At 39.3% G+C, this 18765-nt stretch overlaps 2 protein-coding genes across 5 annotated transcripts in view; both read left to right on the top strand.

Annotated features, from left to right (window-relative positions):
* TMCO1 (transmembrane and coiled-coil domains 1) overlaps window positions 1-5967 on the top strand; it is a 47410-nt gene extending 41443 nt beyond the window's left edge. For all 3 annotated transcript variants that reach the window (XM_027096860.1, XM_027096861.1, XM_027096862.1), the window contains one exon: window positions 5380-5967. In XM_027096860.1, coding sequence (XP_026952661.1) covers window positions 5380-5478 — 99 coding nt within the window. In that variant the 3' untranslated portion in view covers window positions 5479-5967. The remainder of the gene's footprint in view (window positions 1-5379) is intronic.
* Window positions 5968-16306: 10339 nt separating this feature from the next.
* The window catches only part of ALDH9A1 (aldehyde dehydrogenase 9 family member A1), a 27883-nt gene continuing 25424 nt past the window's right edge, over window positions 16307-18765 (top strand). Inside the window, exons 1-2 of one of the 2 annotated variants that reach the window (XM_027096834.1) lie at window positions 16307-16580; window positions 18389-18534. In XM_027096834.1, coding sequence (XP_026952635.1) covers window positions 16400-16580; window positions 18389-18534 — 327 coding nt within the window. In that variant the 5' untranslated portion in view covers window positions 16307-16399. Of the gene's footprint in view, window positions 16581-16709; window positions 16869-18388; window positions 18535-18765 lie in introns of those variants that run through there. The other variant, XM_027096835.1, reaches the window with a different exon arrangement.

Genomic DNA, 18765 nt, shown 5'->3' with positions numbered 1-18765 from the left:
TTTAGAGGGGAGCATGAAGGAGCTATTTTTATTATGAAAGAAATACAGACATTCTCCAGCTTTACTAAGGGGAAGTAACCTACTAATGATTGATTTTTCTTCATAACCTGTTTTTAGATTTCTTTTTAAAGTACAGCATGGTCTATAGTATTGTGAGTGATTGAATGAATGAATGAAGTATTTTATGGCAAATATAATTTAAATGAGTTCTTGAAGTTGTGTCTTCATATTTAAATATTATGTGATATTCTGACAGTGTTATCTCAAATATAAACACATCAGTAACAATTATTCTTTTTTGAATATTTAAATTTTATTTTATTTATTTTTTAATACAGCAGGTTCTTATTAGTTATCTATTTTATACATATTAGTGTATATATGTCAATACCAATCTCCCTATTCATCACACCACCACCACCCCCCGCCGCTTTCCCCGCTTGTTGTCCATACGTTTGTCCCCTACATCTCTGTCTCTATTTCTGCCCTGCAGACTGGTTCATCTGTACCATTTTTCTAGGTTCCACATATATGCGTTAATATATGGTATTTGTTTTTCTCTTTCTGACTTACTTTACTCTGTATGACAGTCTCTAGATCCATCCATGTCTCTACAAATGACCCAGTTTAATTCCTTTTTATGGCTGAGTAATATTCCATTGAGTATATGTACCACATCTTCTTTATCCATTTGTCTGTCAGTGGGCATTTAGGTTGCGTCCATGACCTGGCTATTGGAAATAGTGCTGCAGTGAACACTGGGGTGCATGTGTCTTTTTGAATTATGGTTTCCTCTGGGTATATGCCCAGTAGTGGGATTGCTGGGTCCTATGGTAGTTCTACTTTCAGTTTTTTAAGGAACCTCCATACTGTTTGCCATAGTGACTATATCGATTTACATTCCCACCAACAGTGCAAGAGGGTTCCCTTTTCTCCACACCCTCTCCAGCATTTGTTGTTTGTAGATTTTCTGATGATGCCCATTCTAACTGGTGTGAGGTGATACCTCATTGTAGTTTTGATTTGTATTGCTCTAATAATTAGTGAGGTTGAGCAACTTTTCATGTGCTTCTTGGCCATCTGCATGTCTTCTTTGGAGAAATGTCTATTTAGGTCTTTTGCCCATTTTTGGATTGGGTTCTTTGTTTTTTAAATATTGAGCTGCATGAACTGTTTATATATTTTGGAGATTAATTCTTTGTCTGTTGCTTTGTTTGAAAATATTTTCTCCCATCCTGAGGGTTGTCTTTCCATCTTGTTTGTAGTTTCCTTTGCTGTACAAAAGCTTTGAAGTTTCATTAGATCCCATTTGTTTATTTTTGTTTTTATTTCCATTACTCTAGGAGGTGGATCAAAAAAGATCTTGCTGTGATTTATGTCAAAGAGTGTTCTTCTTATATTTTCCTCTGAGAGTTTTATAGTGTCCAGTCTTACATTTAGGTCTCTAATCCATTTTGAGTTTATTTTTGTGTATGGTGTTAGGGAGTGTTCTAATTTCATTCTTTTCCATGTAGCTGTCCAGGTTTCCCAGCACCACTTATTGAAGACTGTCTTTCTCCATTGTATATCCTTCGGTTTGTCCTATATGGCCTTTATTATGTTGAAGTAGGTTCCCTCTATGCCCACTTTCTGGAGAATTTTTATCATAAATGGGTGTTGAATTTTGTCAAAAGCTTTTTCTGCATCTATTGAGATGATCACATGGTTTTTATTCTTCAGTTTGTTAATGTGTATCGCATTGATTGATTTGCATATATTGAAGAATCCTTGCATCCCTGGGATAAATCCCACTTTATCATGGTGTATGATCCTTTTAATGTGTTGTTGGATTCTGTTTGCTAGTATTTTGTTGAGGATTTTTCATCATGGATTATCATCAGTGATATTGGATTTATCATCAGTGATATTGGTCTGTAATTTTCTTTTTTTGTAGTATCTTTGTCTGGTTTTGGTATCAGGGTGATGGTGGCCTCATAGAATGAGTTTGGGAGTGTTCCTTCCTCTGCAATATTGTGGAGGAGTTTGAGAAGGATAGGTGTTAGCTCTTCTCTAAATGTTTGATAGAATTCATCTGTGAAGTCATCTGGTCCTGGACTTTGTTGGAATATTTTTAATCACAGTTGCAGTTTCATTACTTGTGATTGGTCTGTTCATATTTTCTATTTCTTCCTGGTTCAGTCTTGGAAGGTTATACCTTTCTAAGAATTTCTCCATTTCTTCCAGGTTGTCCATTTTATTGGCATAGAGTTGCTTGTAGTAGTCTCTCATGATGCTTTGTTTTTCTGTGGTGTCTTGTAACTTCTCCTTTTTCATTTCTAATTTTATTGATTTGAGTCCTCTCCCTCTTTTTCTTGATGAGTCTGGCTAAAGGTTTATCAATTTTGTTTATCTTCTCAAAGAACCAGCTTTTAGTTTTATTGATCTTTGCTATTGTTTTCTTTGTTTCTATTTCATTTATTTCTGCTCTCATCTTTATGAATTCTTTCCTTCTACTAACATTGGGTTTTGTTTGTTCTTCTTTCTCGAGTTCCTTTAGGTGTAAGGTTAGATTGTTTATTTGAGATTTTTCTTGTTTCTTGAGGAAGGCTTGTATTGCTATAAACTTCCCTCTTAGAACTGCTTTTGCTGCATCCCATAGGTTTTGGATCGTTGTGTTTTCATTGTCATTTGTCTCTAGGTGTTTTTTGATTTCCTCTTTGATTTCCTCAGTGATCTCTTGGTTATTTAGTAACATATTGTTTAGCCTCCCTGTGTTTGTGTTTTTTATGTTTTTTTCCCTGTAATTGATTTCTAGTCTCATAGTACTGTGGTCAGAAAAGATGCTTCATGTGATTTCAGTTTTCTTAAATTTACTGAGGCTTGATTTGTGACCCAAGTTGTGATCTCTCCTGGAGAAGAACTGTTCCATGTGCCCTTGAGAAGAAAGTGTAATCTGCTGTTTCTGGATGGAATGTCTTATAAATATCAATTAAATCTATCCGGTCTATTGTGTCATTTAAAGCTTGTGTTTCCTTATTAATTTTCTGTCTGGGTGGTCTGTCCATTGGTGAAGTGAGGTGTTAAAAGTCCCCCGCTATTATTGTGTTACTGTCGATTTCCTCTTTTAGAGCTGTTAGCAGTTGCCTTATGTATTGAGGTGCCCCTATGTTGGGTGCATATATATTTATAATTGTTATATCTTCTTGGATTGATCCCTTGATCATTATGTTGTGTCCTTCCTTGTCTCTTGTAGCATTCTTTATTTTAAAGTCTATTTTATCTGATATGAGTATTGCTACTCCAGCTTTATTTTGATTTCCATTTGCATGGAATATTTTTTTCCATTCCGTCACTTTCAGTCTGTATGTGTCCCTAGGTCTGAAGTGGGTCTGTTGTAGACAGCATATATATGGGTCTTGTTTTTGTATCCATTCAGCGAGCCTGTGTCTTTTGGTTGGAGCATTTAATCCGTTCACGTTTAAGATAATTATTGATATGTATGTTCCTATTACCATTTTCTTAATTGTTATGGGTTTGTTTTTGTAGGTCCTTTTCCTCTCTTGTGTTTCCTACCTAAAGAAGTTCCTTTAACATTTGTTATAGGGCTGGTTTCATGTTGCTGAATTCTCTTAGCTTTTTCTTGCCTGTAAAGCTTTTGATTTCTCCATAGAATCTGAATGAGATCCTTGCTGGGTAGAGTAATCTTGGTTGTAGGTTCTTCCCTTTCATCACTTTAAATATATCATGCCACTCCCTTCTGGCTTGTAGAGTTTGTGCTGAGAAATCAGCTGTTAACCTTATGGGAGTTCCCTTGTATGTTATTTGTTGTTTTTCCCTTGTTGCTTTCAGTAATTTTTCTTTGTCTTTAATTTTTGTCAGTATTATTACTATGTGTCTCAGCGTGTTTCTCCTTGGGTTTATCCTGCCTGGGGCTCTTTGCGCTTCCTGGACTTGGGTGGCTATTTCCTTCTGAATTCTTTTTCTGGAAGGTTGCCTATCTCCACTTCATTTAGTTGTTTTTCTGGGGTTTTATCTTGTTCCTTCATCTGGTACAAAGTCCTCTGCCTTTTCATTTTGTCTATCTTTTTGTGAATGTGGTTTTTCTTCCACAGGCTGCAGAACTGTAGTTCTTCTTGCTTCTGCTGTCTGCCCTCTCAGTAGCAATTATTCTTAATGATAAAGTATTAGGGAGTGTATACTTCAGAGGAGCCTAGATATAGATATTCTCATAGTGCCTTATGCACATTAGGTACTCAGTAACTGTTGAATGAATGAATGCATACAAGCTAACCTGCCTACCCTGGGTTAGATTTTGTTCTGAAGAACAGAACTTTAATAGAGGAGGTACTATGTAAGAAAACCCATTAGATTAAGAGTCCAAAAACATGGGTTTTAATTCTAACTCTGTTCTTCATTTAACTTTGTAATTTTGGACAGGCCATCCTACTCTTCCAAGTTTTAATTGGAATTTCTCAAATATAAAATGAAAGACTTGAGCAAAAATAATTAGATGATCTTTAAGGTTTTTCCCACTTACAGGTGCTGTACAATATCTTAACTGACCTTATTTACCCTCTCCACATTCATGAACCCCTTCCCTCCCTCTTTAAAGCAAACCACCTTATCCCCACATCACACTGTCCACTCCTGTGCTCTTTAGAACTCCTCCACCTGTCTGCTCCCACCAGTTGAGTCATTGCCTTCCAAGAGCCAACTGTGTTTATCCCTAAACTGTTTATGCTAGTTTTACTCATTGTTGCATTTATGTTATTTAATTTAATGTTATACTAACTGATGAAATCTGAGTATAAAATAGTCTTTTCTATGAGAACTAGTTTCATAAAGTTGAGTTTCTAAAAAAAAAACTACTGAATTAGATTTAAGTGAGACAGCTGAAAAGATGAGGGGTTGTGTAGAAACCTAGGAGGATTCTGAACTTAGATTACTTTGCAAAATTCTGATTTCTCTCACTTCTTTGAAGACATTGATACCGAATATTTCAGTTTCAGCTGATACTGAATATTTCAGTTTCAGCTTCAGACGGTGCAATAATGACTAAATCCAGCTATAAGCCCCATACTCAGAGAAGAAGCCTTCCTACACGAAATAGCTAATGAATGTACTTTGTGTTGAAATAAAAGATTACCTCTTTTTATGATTCTCCACTTGAAAAAATCAGCTTCTTTGGTTAGTAGACCAAGATCCTATGAGGGAAGAGGCCTTTTACTGTTCTGTGATCTCTATAACATTGTAGGCCTTTTACAAAATAAGTAGTAATCATCCTGTTTTAGGTCATATTAGTACTTTTTATTTGTAAGGTTTCTGTTTATATGAGATCTATGTTAAATACTTTTCTCTATATCTCATTAAAACCCAATTTTTATTCTGTTTCCTTCACAGAACATCCAGAAGATCCTTGGCCTTGCCCCTTCACGAGCCGCCACCAAGCAGGCAGGTGGATTTCTTGGCCCTCCACCTCCTTCTGGGAAATTCTCTTGAATTTAAGAAGAACCCTATAATTCCTGTCATTCTTTTTAGACACTCAAATAAGACCGGCAACTATTTTGTAGCAAGAGCCATAGGCAGCCTTAGCACTTGGGCCACTTTCTAATTTTGAGTTATTTCTAGGTTTTTTTGGATATGATTCGAATGAGAATGGCACTCAACAAACATGATAGTGCTTTTGGTCACAGATTAATTTTTTTTAAACAAGTGTTTTGATTAGATAAGCACAGGTGATGTTTATGTAATGAGAAACAAATTCTTATTTTGCTTACACAAATATTTCTGTGGGATCAACTTTCAAGTATGTGCTGTGTGCCATGTACCATGGAAGTTGGCTCTCTATGAGCATTTAGAGATCTGGAAGAAAAATTTAGTTTATGTAACTCTTATTTGGAACAATTTGTTGTGTGTTTTTTTCAACCCAAATATATGACCTGAGATCAATAAAAGAGGCCAAAATTTTAGCTATTTCATCTACAAGGAGAGACGTGTTTTGTTTTGCCATATTTCTAGATACATATTTTTAGTAATCTGAACATAAGGGAAAACATTGGCGAGGAAGGGGCAATGCTGTTTTTGTTTTTTCTCGCCCGTCCCCCCCTACCCTGGGGCAATGTTTAAATGTAATATTTTATCATACTTGCTTCATATGCTCAAAATACAGAGTTGCCCTGTTATAGGAATTCTAAAGCATGAGAGGAAAGGAAGGTAATAACTCACGGGAGTATAAAAATGAGGGTCCTCAGCAGTTTCCTTCATACCCTAGTACAATCTGTTGGATTCTTGGGAAGGCACTCAGTCCTCCCCTGGAGGCAAGGTTATGGTTATTTGTGGTTAATCTTGCAGACCTTCCTTGTAGTCACAGTGGCCTTCGGTTCCTGCCCTGCTCCTTTGTAAAGGATGAGGGGATGTTTATACCATGATCTCCCCCCCCCCCGCCCCCGAATCCATGGAATTAGAAATCTTATGTGGAGTGATAACTCTAGTACTAAATGTTTACTTTTATCAGTAGTGTCCTTAGATGCATGTATTCTACCAGTGAGAAAGGTACATTATTTGCAAAGTAACAACTGTTAAACCAACAGCAAACTTTTCAATGGCATCAAGTCCAGAAGACAGTGGGATAATATTTTGAAAGCTGGGGAAAATAATTATCAACCTAGAATTTTATGTACAGCTAAACCAGAAGTTTGGGAGCAAAACTGGGGAAAATATTTTCAGAGCTACAAAATCCAAGATAGTTGAATTATTAAAGGGTATATTTCAGGGACGGGGAAGAATACCAGGGGGAAGGTGTGGGATCGAAGAATCGATGGTCAACACAGAAATTGATAAAATATATGGATAAATTTAAATATTTTATGGATTATCTAGTTTAAGCATTATCTCGAGACAACCCCACAAAGTAATTACTGTTCTTGCCCTCATTTAACAGATGAAGAAACTGAGGCAAGAGAGGTTAAGTAACTTGCTCAGCATCCCTTAGCTAGTGAGTGGCAGAGTTAGGATTCGAACCCAAGCAGTTTAAAGCCATGTAGTCCAGGCTCTCAAATGCTATGTTGTATTATAACATCCCAATATAGCATGTGGTGAGTCTCTTCCCATCTCTTTCCCTTATCTCCTCAGCTAGAGTATATGAGCTCTAAAGTTGAGGCTTTGTCTTTTTTGGTTGTTGTTCTTGTTTCCTCAAAGCCATCACGTGGGTGGGAGGGAGCACAGCAGGAGCTCATTGAAAGCAGATGAAATGGAACAGAAATCTCTATTGCAAGGTTACCTTTATCAGAAAAGATGCCTGATAATGGATAGTGATAACTTCTAATGGTCTTTTCTCCATGTCATTAACTGTTCCAGGCAAAATAATAATTAAAAGGGTGATAAAGAAGGAAATGATGATCACGATAACAATGATGAGAAAATGATGGAATATCTAAAATAAAGCATAAAAAGAGAAGAAACCACACTCAAAATTCTGCTGTTACCTTGTAAAGTGAAAATATATAGTTCATCCTCCCATCAGCCCTCTTAGGTTTTGAAGCTGGTGCTTTCTAATCAGATTTCTAATGGATGTTGAGGTTTTCATAAAGTATATTTCAGTGGAAGAGGGTAAATAAGAGGGAGAAGTAAAAAAGGAGAAGGAAGGAGGAGAGAGAACATCTATTCACCCTATTCCTAAAAGGACACAATAGCAGGGATGTATACAGAGGAAACAGAGCTATCACATCACAAGAATGTAAACTCAAGGAGATACTAAGGGCTACTGTAGCCTCACAGTTAGCTTTTTAATTTACTTGCCCTGAAAAATTTTCAAGACTAGTCATTTGGATGACTCTAAATCCAGACCATCACTGAATTAGTGGAGATGACATTTCAAGCCAGAGAAGCCTCTGAACAGCTCTCAAAACACGTGATTTGGCTACTTTGCTTATGTAAAGGGTAGATTGTCCCCTTCCTAGTTAAAAAAAAAAATCAAGCATTATTAATATTTACCTTAGGCTACTCAGGTTGTGCTCATAATATACTTAGTAGTAAACTTTTTAAAAATTCAGGTAAACCTAAATTTATTAACAGATAAGACTTCAAAATCTAAGCCAGTTTGAAACCTGGAAAGCAAATGAGTGTACTCATATGCCTTTGACCAGATTGTGGTTCCTCTTCTCTCATTTGAAAATTATTCTCTTCAGTTTGTCTAGTAATTTAAAATGACATCAGTGGGTTGATGAGCATCCAGAATTTTCCCTTACATCCAAATCAAAATCATTTTGTCACAGGCTAGTGTGTCGTAGGGTTTTTTCAACATAACTTAAACTTATATTGTGTATTTCAGTCCTGCCCTTCAATACAAGTAAAAGCACCATATACTTTCTCCTTTTTTGGATTAATTCTGCTTAAGTTACAGTCTTTTATTTTCTTTGAATTTACTTCTTGCTTTGAGTTTTAAAGCTTTTTAGAATGGGGAAAAACCTCAAAAATAAATGAAAGTTAAAAAAATGTATAAAGAACACCCAGATACTGATTATTCATCTTCAGCAATTAATTAATGGCCAATCTTCTGTCTACCTGTTCTTCTATTCTATTCCTCTTATATTATTCTAAAGCAAATCCTAGGCATTGTATCTTTTACTCATAAACGTTTCAGGGCTTTAAAGAATATCTATATCTCTATATATGTCTCAGTACCATTTTCACACTTTAAAAAATTGGCAATTCCTTGATAGGATAATTGTCTATAGATGTCAAAATTTTTTACAGTTTTTTTGAATCAGTTGGTTGACAAGCGTTGTAAATCTCTTCTAATCTATTATCGTGGTTCTCAAACTAGAATACATCAGAATCACCTAGAAGCCTTAAAACACAGACTGCTGGGCCCTACTGCAGAGTTTCTGATAAGACTGCAGTGTAGCTTGAGAACTTGCACTTCTAACAAATTCCAGGGTGACGCTGATGTTGGCTGGTTTGCAGTCCACTCACATTTTAGTTCTGCACTCTCTCTCTTTCTTTTCCCCCCTTGTAATTTATTTGTTGAAGAAACTGCATTGTTTCCCCTGTAGGGTTTCCCTCAGTTTGAAATTTGCTGATTGCATGCCTGTTTTACACACTGTTGCTTGTCTCTTTTTGTAATGTTAGCTTTTGCTAATCACTAATTACTAATAATTAGGGATTGAAAAATTATGATACTCTACTATCTCTTCATTTATTAGGTAAAAGTACCTCTATAGGTAGAAGCATCCCTTCATATACCGTTTGGTTACCCAGTGTTAAATTTTATAGGAAAGGCAGACTAAATGCGTGATTATCTGGTTTTCAAAATAATGAGCTGTTCACTCTAATGCTTCAGGGGTGAACAATGTGTGTGATTAGCAGTTCATAGGTTTAAACATACTTGATTCATTTCAGTTCACTGAAGTTATTTTTCTTGCGGATGCTCAAATTGTCCTATTTTTGGCCAGCGAGAGGCTCTTTAAGCTGGCTCCTGGGACTGTTTGACATGACCCTAGTTTTCATTGGTGGCATTCTTGCTAAGTGATATGACAAGATGTTCCAGGGCCACCTCATATTTCCTGCCTGAGCAGAAGGCAACACTTTCTTCAAGGAGGCCTGATTATTTTTACTGGGGAATGGTATTTGGAGACTGCAGTCAGAGCATAAAGATGCTCGTTGAGACAGGGTTAGTAGGTTTCTAGGCCCTTTTTGTGGACTAAGATAGGTAATACGTTTTGTTGTTGTTTTAAGATAAAATGCATCATGCGTTTATACCAGTACTCTATGCCCCTCTTAAATTCCGAGCTACAGAGTTTTTCCTTAATTTCTTTAACCTGTGTCTCTCTTAATTCTCATGCTAAGAATTCCAATTTTCATTGCCAGAAATGATGGAATATCATATACTTAGTCTTTAGCATAATCCCACAATATCCACCCAAAAGTCCCAGATTATCAATACCAACATTACTACCAACAATATAATTACTGAAAATAATTGAAGTTTTTTTGGGGGGAGAGTGGGGGGAGGTTCTTTAAAATACATCCCACTCCAGGTATACAGTCAGATTACTGAAATTGCAGATTATCTGGAATAGTTTCTTTTTTGAGTTTCTCATTCATGTCCTCATCTCTGTCCCCTAAATTTCCCTGAAGTAGCCTCCCACGTAGTCTCCTTTACTCTGGTCTCTCCTGGCTCATCATCCATCCTGTAAAGTCAATAATCTTTCTAAAATATAAATCTACTTGTGTTGCTCCTCCAAGGAAAGTTGTCCACCGGCTCCCAGTAACCTGTAAGTAAATGTAGACTATTTAGCATAGAAAATCATCCTAGTCTGGATCTCCAGCCTCTCCCACCCCTAGGATCTACCCTTCTCCCATCCCTGTCTCGCATACATCCTAGGCTCTAGTCAAGCAAATTTATTTTTTAAATTCTGCATTTTTCACATTTTTAGACTTTATTACCTTTGTTTTCTCTGCCTGAAATATTCTTCCTCTTATTTGCCTGATTTTCTCATGTTTCCTTCTCAACTCAACTCAAGCATGTCCTCCTCCTAAAGGTTTTCTCTGACCTTTATGTGTTAGGTTTCTTTTCCCTGTATCTGTTTCAGCTTTTCATATGAGTCATTTATTAAAAATGGGCAAATCTCTTAACTGTCTAAGCCTCAATGGCCTCGTCTGGAAAATGGGATGAACACTCCAGTTAAAACTGTCATATCCAACATCACTCATCTGAGTCTTCAGCTAGATTCTCTTAGTTCCCTCTGAAAACCCTGCTGCCTGCTGCCCACAGCACACTGGACACTCTCAGCCGCACGTATGCACTTTAGCTCTTACCAGGGAATTGTATAACGTTACTTGTTTTACTTGTTAATTTTAATTATGTACACTAAGTATTGTGTAAATTAATGAAATATGAATGCAAAAAAGAGAATTGTGTCCATGAAAACTAGTTTGAATGGTTTGGAATGACTCAATAAAAGCAAATTGCTAAAAATAATTGCTTTGACTTACATATGGGTAAAATAACAGAGACTGAAAAAAGTAATAAAAGTTTAGAAAGATTCAGTACTCATATTCATTCTTAGTGTTTTAGTTCATACTTCACTTTAAAGAAACCAAAACTGGAAATAAGAGGTGATACATTTTCGTCTTAAAAACATTTTATTTTAGGGCTTCCCTGGTGGCGCAGTGGTTGAGAGTCCGCCTGTTGATGCAGGGGACGCGGGTTAGTGCCCTGGTCCGGGAGGATCCCACATACCGCGGAGCGGCTGGGCCCGTGAGCCATGGCCGCTGAGCCTGTGCGTTCGGAGCCTGTGCTCCGCAACGGGAGAGGCCACAACAGTGAGAGGCCGCATACCACAAAAAAAACCCCACAACATTTTATTTTAGGAAAACATTGCCACAAAACATGGAATTTTCATCATCACAAGTTCTGTTTAGGGACTTCCCTGGCGGTCCAGTGGTTAAGACTCCATGCTTGCACTGCAGGGCACGCGGGTTCAATCCCTGGTTGTGGAACTGTGATCCCACATGCTGCGCGGCATGGCCAAAAAATAAGATTAAATAAATAAATTTTTAAAACTCTGTTTAAATTCTTGCAGTCTTTGAAATCTTTGAGTTGCAAATGTTTGATTCTGTTGTTTTATTGCTATAAACTATGCATGGAAAACAAAATAAAGGGTTCTTTGAACACTTATTATGGGTTTAGTGTATACAAAAAAAGAAAAAAGGGACTTCGCTGGTGGCGCAGTGGTTAAGAATCCGCCTGCCAACGTAGGGGACACGGGTTTGAGCCCTGGTCTGGGAAGATCCCACGTGCTGCGGAGCAACTAAGCCCGTGCGCCACAACTACTGAGCCTGAGCTCTAGAGCCCACAAGCCACAACTACTGAAGCCCGCATGCCTGGGGCCCATGCTCTGCAACAAGAGAAGCCACCGCAATGAGAAGCCCACGCACCACAACGAAGAGTAGCCCCCGCTCGCCGCAACTAGAGAAAGCCCGCGCGCAGCAACGAAGACCCAAAGCAGCCAAAAATAAATAAATTTATTAAAAGAAAAACGAGACTCAAAAAAATAGGCTCATATTCAGGGAAAAAGCCTTGACCCTACATCAGAAGTGAATAGGTATATATTTGTTATAAGTTAGAAGTGTCTGAAGTACATACAAAAATTTTTTCATGATTCTGTAATTAACTTTTTAGATTAACCTACAAATTACTGGTTCTAGTCACATCAGTGACATGGATTTTTCCCTCATAGTGTTTTGGATGGATTATATAAAGCAATTGACATTATGCCTCGCATATTGAGAGCATTTGATCTTCAAACACAGCAGTCCTATAAGGTAGATAGGATATCTTTTTATTGTCCTGATTTTCTATGTGACAGATCAGGTTCTGAAATGTTGTGATGTGTCCAAGATCACAGCAAGTGGCAGAACCAGGAAGAGCCTTAGGCCCCAGGGTCCATGCTCTTTCCACTAGAGCATCCGGTAGGCTGACTCCATTGGGTCTACAGTATAAGACCGCTGAGCTGGAATCCTGTCTGGACTTGTTACCCTTTATGCAAAATGTCTTCATGTAAGGCAATCTGGGGTTCCCAGGGAGTATCATTTAAGTGACTACCACTGTCTCTTTTCCCTCTCTTTAAAAAACTTCCCCACATTCCTGTTTCACCATCTGAATGGTACATATTAACGTGACTTTGTGAATCTTAGAAGAAAAATTTAAATTATTAAATCAGGAAATTGTTCACCTGTCACAAATGAATATGGAAGAGGATAAACGTAAGTCTACTAAGAGATGATGTTTTTTAATTTCAAAATTGCTTTTTTTAATTTTTTCAAACTTATTTTACTGAAGTATAGTTGATTTACAATGTGTTAATTTCTGCTGTACAGCAAAGTGATTCAGTTATACAAATATATGTTCTTTTTCATATTTTCAATTATGGCTTATCACAGAGATAACTTTTTTTAAAAATCTTTGAGTCTTTAATTTCTTTATTTTATTTTTGGCTGCGTTGGGTCTTCGTTGCAATGCATGATCTTATCATTGTGGTGGCTTCTCTTGTTGTGGAGCACCAGCTCTAGGCGCGCGGGCTTCAGTAGTTGTGGCACACGGGCTCAGTAGTTGTGACTCACGGGCTCTAGAGCACAGGCTCAGTAGTTGTGGCGCACGGGCTTAGTTGCTCCGTGGCATGTGGGATCTTCCCGGACCAGGGCTCGAACCTGTGTCTCCTGCATTGGCAGGTGGATTCTTAACCACTGTGCCACCAGGGAAGTCCCAAGACAATTATATTCTATATGTGAAGAATGTGTGCATTCTCAAGGCTTAAAATGGAATTCAATCTGTAAACTATTATAAGAGAAAGTCCCTGTAAATATGGGCAGGAAAAGGATTCTGAATAATTTTTTTCCTCTTTTTGTGTGGATGGTTTTCTGGTTCCTCATTGAAAGAAAAGTGTAATAGATGTATTATTGTATCCAGGAAAAAAGTTGTATGACTGTTTATTTTTAATGTAGTTCTAGAAGATGGAGTAAGAGCTGGCTACTCCCTAAAGACATTTTCTTTTCCTCCTGGTGGATGTATCAAAGCATGGAGTACCGCTAATGATGAAACTAAGCCAAAGCAACAGCCTGGCAGCTGGATGACATGGGGGTGAGAGGGGAGTGAGGGACCCCAAATGGGTTCCCAAGGGCTCCCTCCTTTGGGAATCCTGGAGATGGAGGAAGAGGATCTAGTTGCTTTTCTTCTTCACCTCCAGTTCTCTGGGGAAGGAAATTTGGATATGGAGGTGGCTTTAGTGGCACCCAGGCTTGGCTTTAAGCAAATTGTGAGGTAGGCAGTTTCTCTCAGCTTCTCCTCCTCCTTTAGCAACGATTCCACTCCTCCCACTCCTCTTTATCCCTTCACCTGTGCCGTCCCTCGTGCATCCATCTCAGGAGGTGCACTCGTCTCACTCGGTGTGTGCCTGTCTCTTTAAATTTTCACCCCGATCACAACTGGCCAACACCCTCTGTGGCTTCTCAGCTGCTTTGGGAGTATTGCTAAGAAGCTCCTCCCAGGAAATTTACAGGTTCTTTAAATCTTTTCCCCAGGGCCAGCTTCCTGGGTTTCAAAATCCCCCTTTTCTTTGATAAATGACTACCCAATTAAGAGAGAATTTTGATGGCAACCTTCATGGGGACAACATCTGGACCTGGTGTAGTGAGAAGAAATGTGCTTTGGATTTGCACAGACCTGGATTCCCATCCCAGGTCCTCCAGGCGGGGAGATCTACAACCTTTCTGAGCTAGTTGCCTCATCTACACAAAGGATGATAAAACCTGACTTGCTGAATTACCACTAAGATATTTATGAGAGTGCCCTATATGAGCTCCTCACTCAATGTACTAGTCTCCTTTTCTTTTACAGGGTTATTATGAGCATTATGTGAGGAGATAAATGTGAAAGGGCTTTGCAACCTATAAAGCTCTCTCTACATGTTGGGTTTTTCAAATAATAATATGTTAATAACACTAATAATAAAAGCACCAGTAGGTAAGGGGAAGAGCTAAATATTTTGGTGGAGATTTGTCATTTTTATAATCTATGAATTATAGCAACAGACATCACGACCATATGTCTAAAACAAACATCAGGACCCATGATCTGACAGGTCAAAATGCATTTGTTGGGGCAGAACATTGTAAGTAGGAATTGCACCCCCCAAGTAAAAACCTTCAGATGTGTGGTCTCTGTACATGCAAATGACCATCTTTGATCTAGTGATCCTGGAAATCTACATTGCTGGTTATCAACTCATGATATTTTTCAATTCTGTTTCCAATGGCCAATAATAACAAAGGTAGTAGCGGAGTTTGGCCCCAGGTGTTCTAAGTTTGAATGTTGCTGTTTCCACTTGAGGACCAAGACCTACAAATCTCAGAAGCATTGCAGGGGTTAACAAATTGGCATAGAGTTCTGGAAAAGTTGACCAGGGTAGTTTATTTCTGTTTCAAACGTGAAAATCACCCTCCCTAATATTGTGCTGGTAGGTAAAGGAAAGAACATTGAGCAAGACTGCAGCCCCTAGAAGAGTAACAAGCCTGCCGGAAATAATGGAATGTGCATATTGGCAATTAATTTCTGTTCATGAAACTCTCTGCTGCAGATGCATGGGAGTTCAGTATGAAGAGTGAACAAGACTGCTTTTGTGTAAGATCCCTTAGCTGCTGGGACCATGGGAGTGCCTTTTTTCCACAGGCCTTTTCATGAGGATTTTGCTCTTTATAACCTGTTATTAGGTTTCCGTTTGTGCTGCTGTCATTAATAGAATTTACATAGATCTTTCGGAATTTAAAAAGAAGTTTCAGATCAGCTTGGTGCTTTGTGACCACCTAGAGGGGTGGGATAGGGAGGGTGGGAGGGAGACGCAAGAGGGAGGGGATATGGGGTTATATGTATATGTGTAGCTGATTCACTTTGTTATACAGCAGAAACAAACACAACATTGTAAAGCAATTATACTCCAATAAAGATGTTTAAAAAAAAAGCTTCACATCAAAATATCTTGTTTTTTTACTTGTATTAATTTATTCACAATTATTTACTGCATTTGTTTTTGAATTTTATTTATTTTTTATACAGCAGGTTCTTATTAGTTGTCTATTTTATACATATTAGTGTATATATGTCAATCCCAATCTCCCAATTCATCCCACCACCACCCCCACTCCCAGCACTTTCCAAAATATCATGTTTCCTTGACAGTCCTCCCGTTGGTCTTTACAATAACATTTAAACATTTTTTTAATTTAATTTTTATTTTATATTGGAGTATAGTTGATTTACAATGTTGTGTTAGTGTCAGGTGTACAACAAAGGCAATAACTTTTTAAAAGTATTATTACACAAATAAAGAAATGGTGGCTTAATAGTGAAGTAATCCCCAAAGTAAAATTACTAGCACTCCAATCCTCCGCTTTCTTCAGACAGAAAAATCGAGAGTAAGATCCTGGGATGATTACATGCAGTGATGTACCTGATAACTCTTGTTTCAAATATTGATCTGGAAGAAGAAAGCAAAAATGAGAGAGAGAGAGAGAGAGAGAGAGAGACGGAGGGAGGGAGGGAGAGAGAGAGAGAGAAAGCGTGCATGCGTGTGCGTGTGTTTAAGTCTCTGGTGTTTCGCCCATCCTTTCAGCTAAGCGAGGGCCAGACCTGGACCGCGGAGGAGCCTAGCGAGGGCCCCCAAAGGTCTCGCAAACTCCGCCCCGGAAGGCCCGGCTCTTCCTGGGGGCCCCTTCACTCTAGTCCAGCGGCGCCACGCCCCTCAGCCCGTAGCTAGCTCTGCCTCCCCGCGGCCCCGCCCCTCCCGCGGCCCCCGCCCCTTCTGCGGCCCCCGCCCCTCCCCACCTTCCCTTAACCTAGGGCACGACAGTGCGCCCGTGCCCCATGTTCCTCCGAGCGGGTACGGCCGGGCTCTCTCCGCTTCGCCACACTCTCCGGCCTGTTCTGGTCGCCGCCATGAGCACTGGCACCTTCATCGTGTCTCAGCCGCTCAATTACCGCGGCGGGGCCCGCGTGGATCCGGTGGACGCCTCCGGCACCGAGAAGGCGTTAGAGCCAGCAACCGGTAACGGGACGGAGACCGGGCGGCAGGGCCGGGGCGGCGGGGCGGGGAACGAGGCGGAGACCGGGGTAGGGGCGAGGGTCGGGCGCGGATTGACTCTCCCCCGCCCCAGGGATGAGCCTAGTCTACCTCACTGAACCTTCATGTAGTGCATTCAGCAGACGTTTACTGAGCACAGGTAAGTGACAGTGTAGAGTATAAAGTTGTATGTGTAGGCAGCTAACGGTGCTGTGCAAACTCGAAAGCATGTGGACCGGACACGAAGGGGGTCGTAGGAAATTGGACAGGCTGGTGAGTTGCTCGATGGGGTCATGGGTAGTTTTACAACGGCCTGAACAGAGAGTCCACAAAGCCCCCGGTGGGTGAGGTGGAGTCTTCGTTAATTATTAAATTTTAAGGTTAGGACTGCAGTAATGTCTTCAACCGTGCACGTAGCAGAGGAGTTCTAGAAGGACGGGGTGAAAAGAAACACTTGTGCGAAAATGGAGGAACGCGCACAGAGGTTTCTAGTTAGCGTGAATGAGGACCTTGTTGCCGTCCCCTAGTGTTAAAATATTTCCGAACATGAACCAGAACTGGGAAAGGGAAAAAAAAATCCTGCGTTTATCCCGTGTTTAATGTGTGCCCAGCACTGTGCCAGGCCCTCAGTTTGCCCTGGGAGCTCCACAGATCACAAAGCAAATGAGGAACAGGTTTTTAGTTTTGGTTTTGCTTTGTGTTTGTTTTGCTGGGTGTTATGGAATATTTGTGAGGAGAGAAGTGTAAATGTTTGTGCAAACCAAGTGGTATGTAGCCAGAGGGATAAAACTGGATTTCAAGAGACTGGAGAATTTACATTTGATCAATAACACCAAACCACAGAGCAGCGATTTGTCAGAGCAGGAAGGGGCCACAGACACCATCAGGCTCTTCCTTAGGTAGGAGGAAACAGCCTCTTGACCCCCACCCCCATAATGATACAAAAGAAAGAAAAATTGCTCTTTATTTTAATTGCCTACAGTGTGTGTGATCTGTAAGCACTGCCTTTACCAGTTGGCTACTTAAATTTGTAACAAATAGTAGGTTTGTGAAATCTCTGGAAAAAGCAGGAGTCCCAGGTGTTCTTGTGGGAGGGGAAAAGAAACTGCTGACTTTGACATTTTAGAGAATTCTTTTTAGTAGAGTCAGTCACAACCCTTGGGATTTGGGTCTAGAAAAACTGATCATTTCATATTTTGCCCAGGATAGGGAATAAGACTGAGATAAGAAAATGAGGGACTGTTTGTTTGTCTTTTCCCCATATTTGAGAAAAAATTTTTCTTGCTTTTAAGAATATCTTTTCTTGATATTCTGTTTATTAACCATATTCATCAAGTATCAGTATTATATGACTTGTATAGAACATAAACCAGTGATTTAAAGTCAGAGTTCATACCCCAGGAGACGGAGTACTTTGATTTTGTAAGACCTCTGGGATTCTCAAACATTGTTAAGGAGCATTGTGAAATAATTGATTGGAGGTTAATGTTAGTAAACCCAAATGTAAAATAGAGGAGGGCAGGGGTTCTTACCCTGAAGTTCATGGTGTGCTAGGCAAGGGACATGTTCTCTCTATAATTCTGTGATACGGTTCAGTAGATTTTTCTGGACAGAAGTCTGCAATTTTTATTAGATTCTTAAAAAGGTCAGCTGCTGGTATAAGGGTAGTCACTAAATCAAACCATACTTTAAAACAAGAAGAGGATCAATAAAAGGAAAATTGGATACACAATACTTTATTTAAAATGTGTGGCAACCAATTGAGATAAAACTGACTTTCTCTGTATTTATAGGGCGAGTGATAGCTACTTTCACGTGTTCAGGAGAAAAGGAAGTAAATTTAGCTGTTCAAGATGCAAAGGCTGCCTTTAAACTATGGAGTCAAAAATCTGGCATGGAACGTTGCCGAATCCTTTTGGAGGCTGCCAGGATAATAAGGGTATGTTTTAATTTAATGTCTTCCAGAAAAGTCCTCTTGCATTGTTCTGTGAGTTCTTTATGATGATTTGCAGTTAGACCTTGATGCGCTATTAGGTGATACCTTTTTGATGAAGTAGGAAGACATTTCCATATGCTCACCTTGGTATGTACAACAAGCTTTCCATCAGTGATTTCATTCTGGTTCTTGGCTCCTTGTGACATCTCCCTCGGCAGGTTTTCTTTTCCGTCT

This window comes from Aethalodelphis obliquidens, unplaced genomic scaffold (genome assembly GCF_003676395.1).
Source record: "Aethalodelphis obliquidens isolate GAN/ISIS:26980383/991018 unplaced genomic scaffold, ASM367639v1 scaffold109, whole genome shotgun sequence".
NCBI lineage: Eukaryota > Metazoa > Chordata > Mammalia > Artiodactyla > Delphinidae > Aethalodelphis > Aethalodelphis obliquidens.
This window is presented reverse-complemented; position numbering and strand designations above follow the sequence as displayed.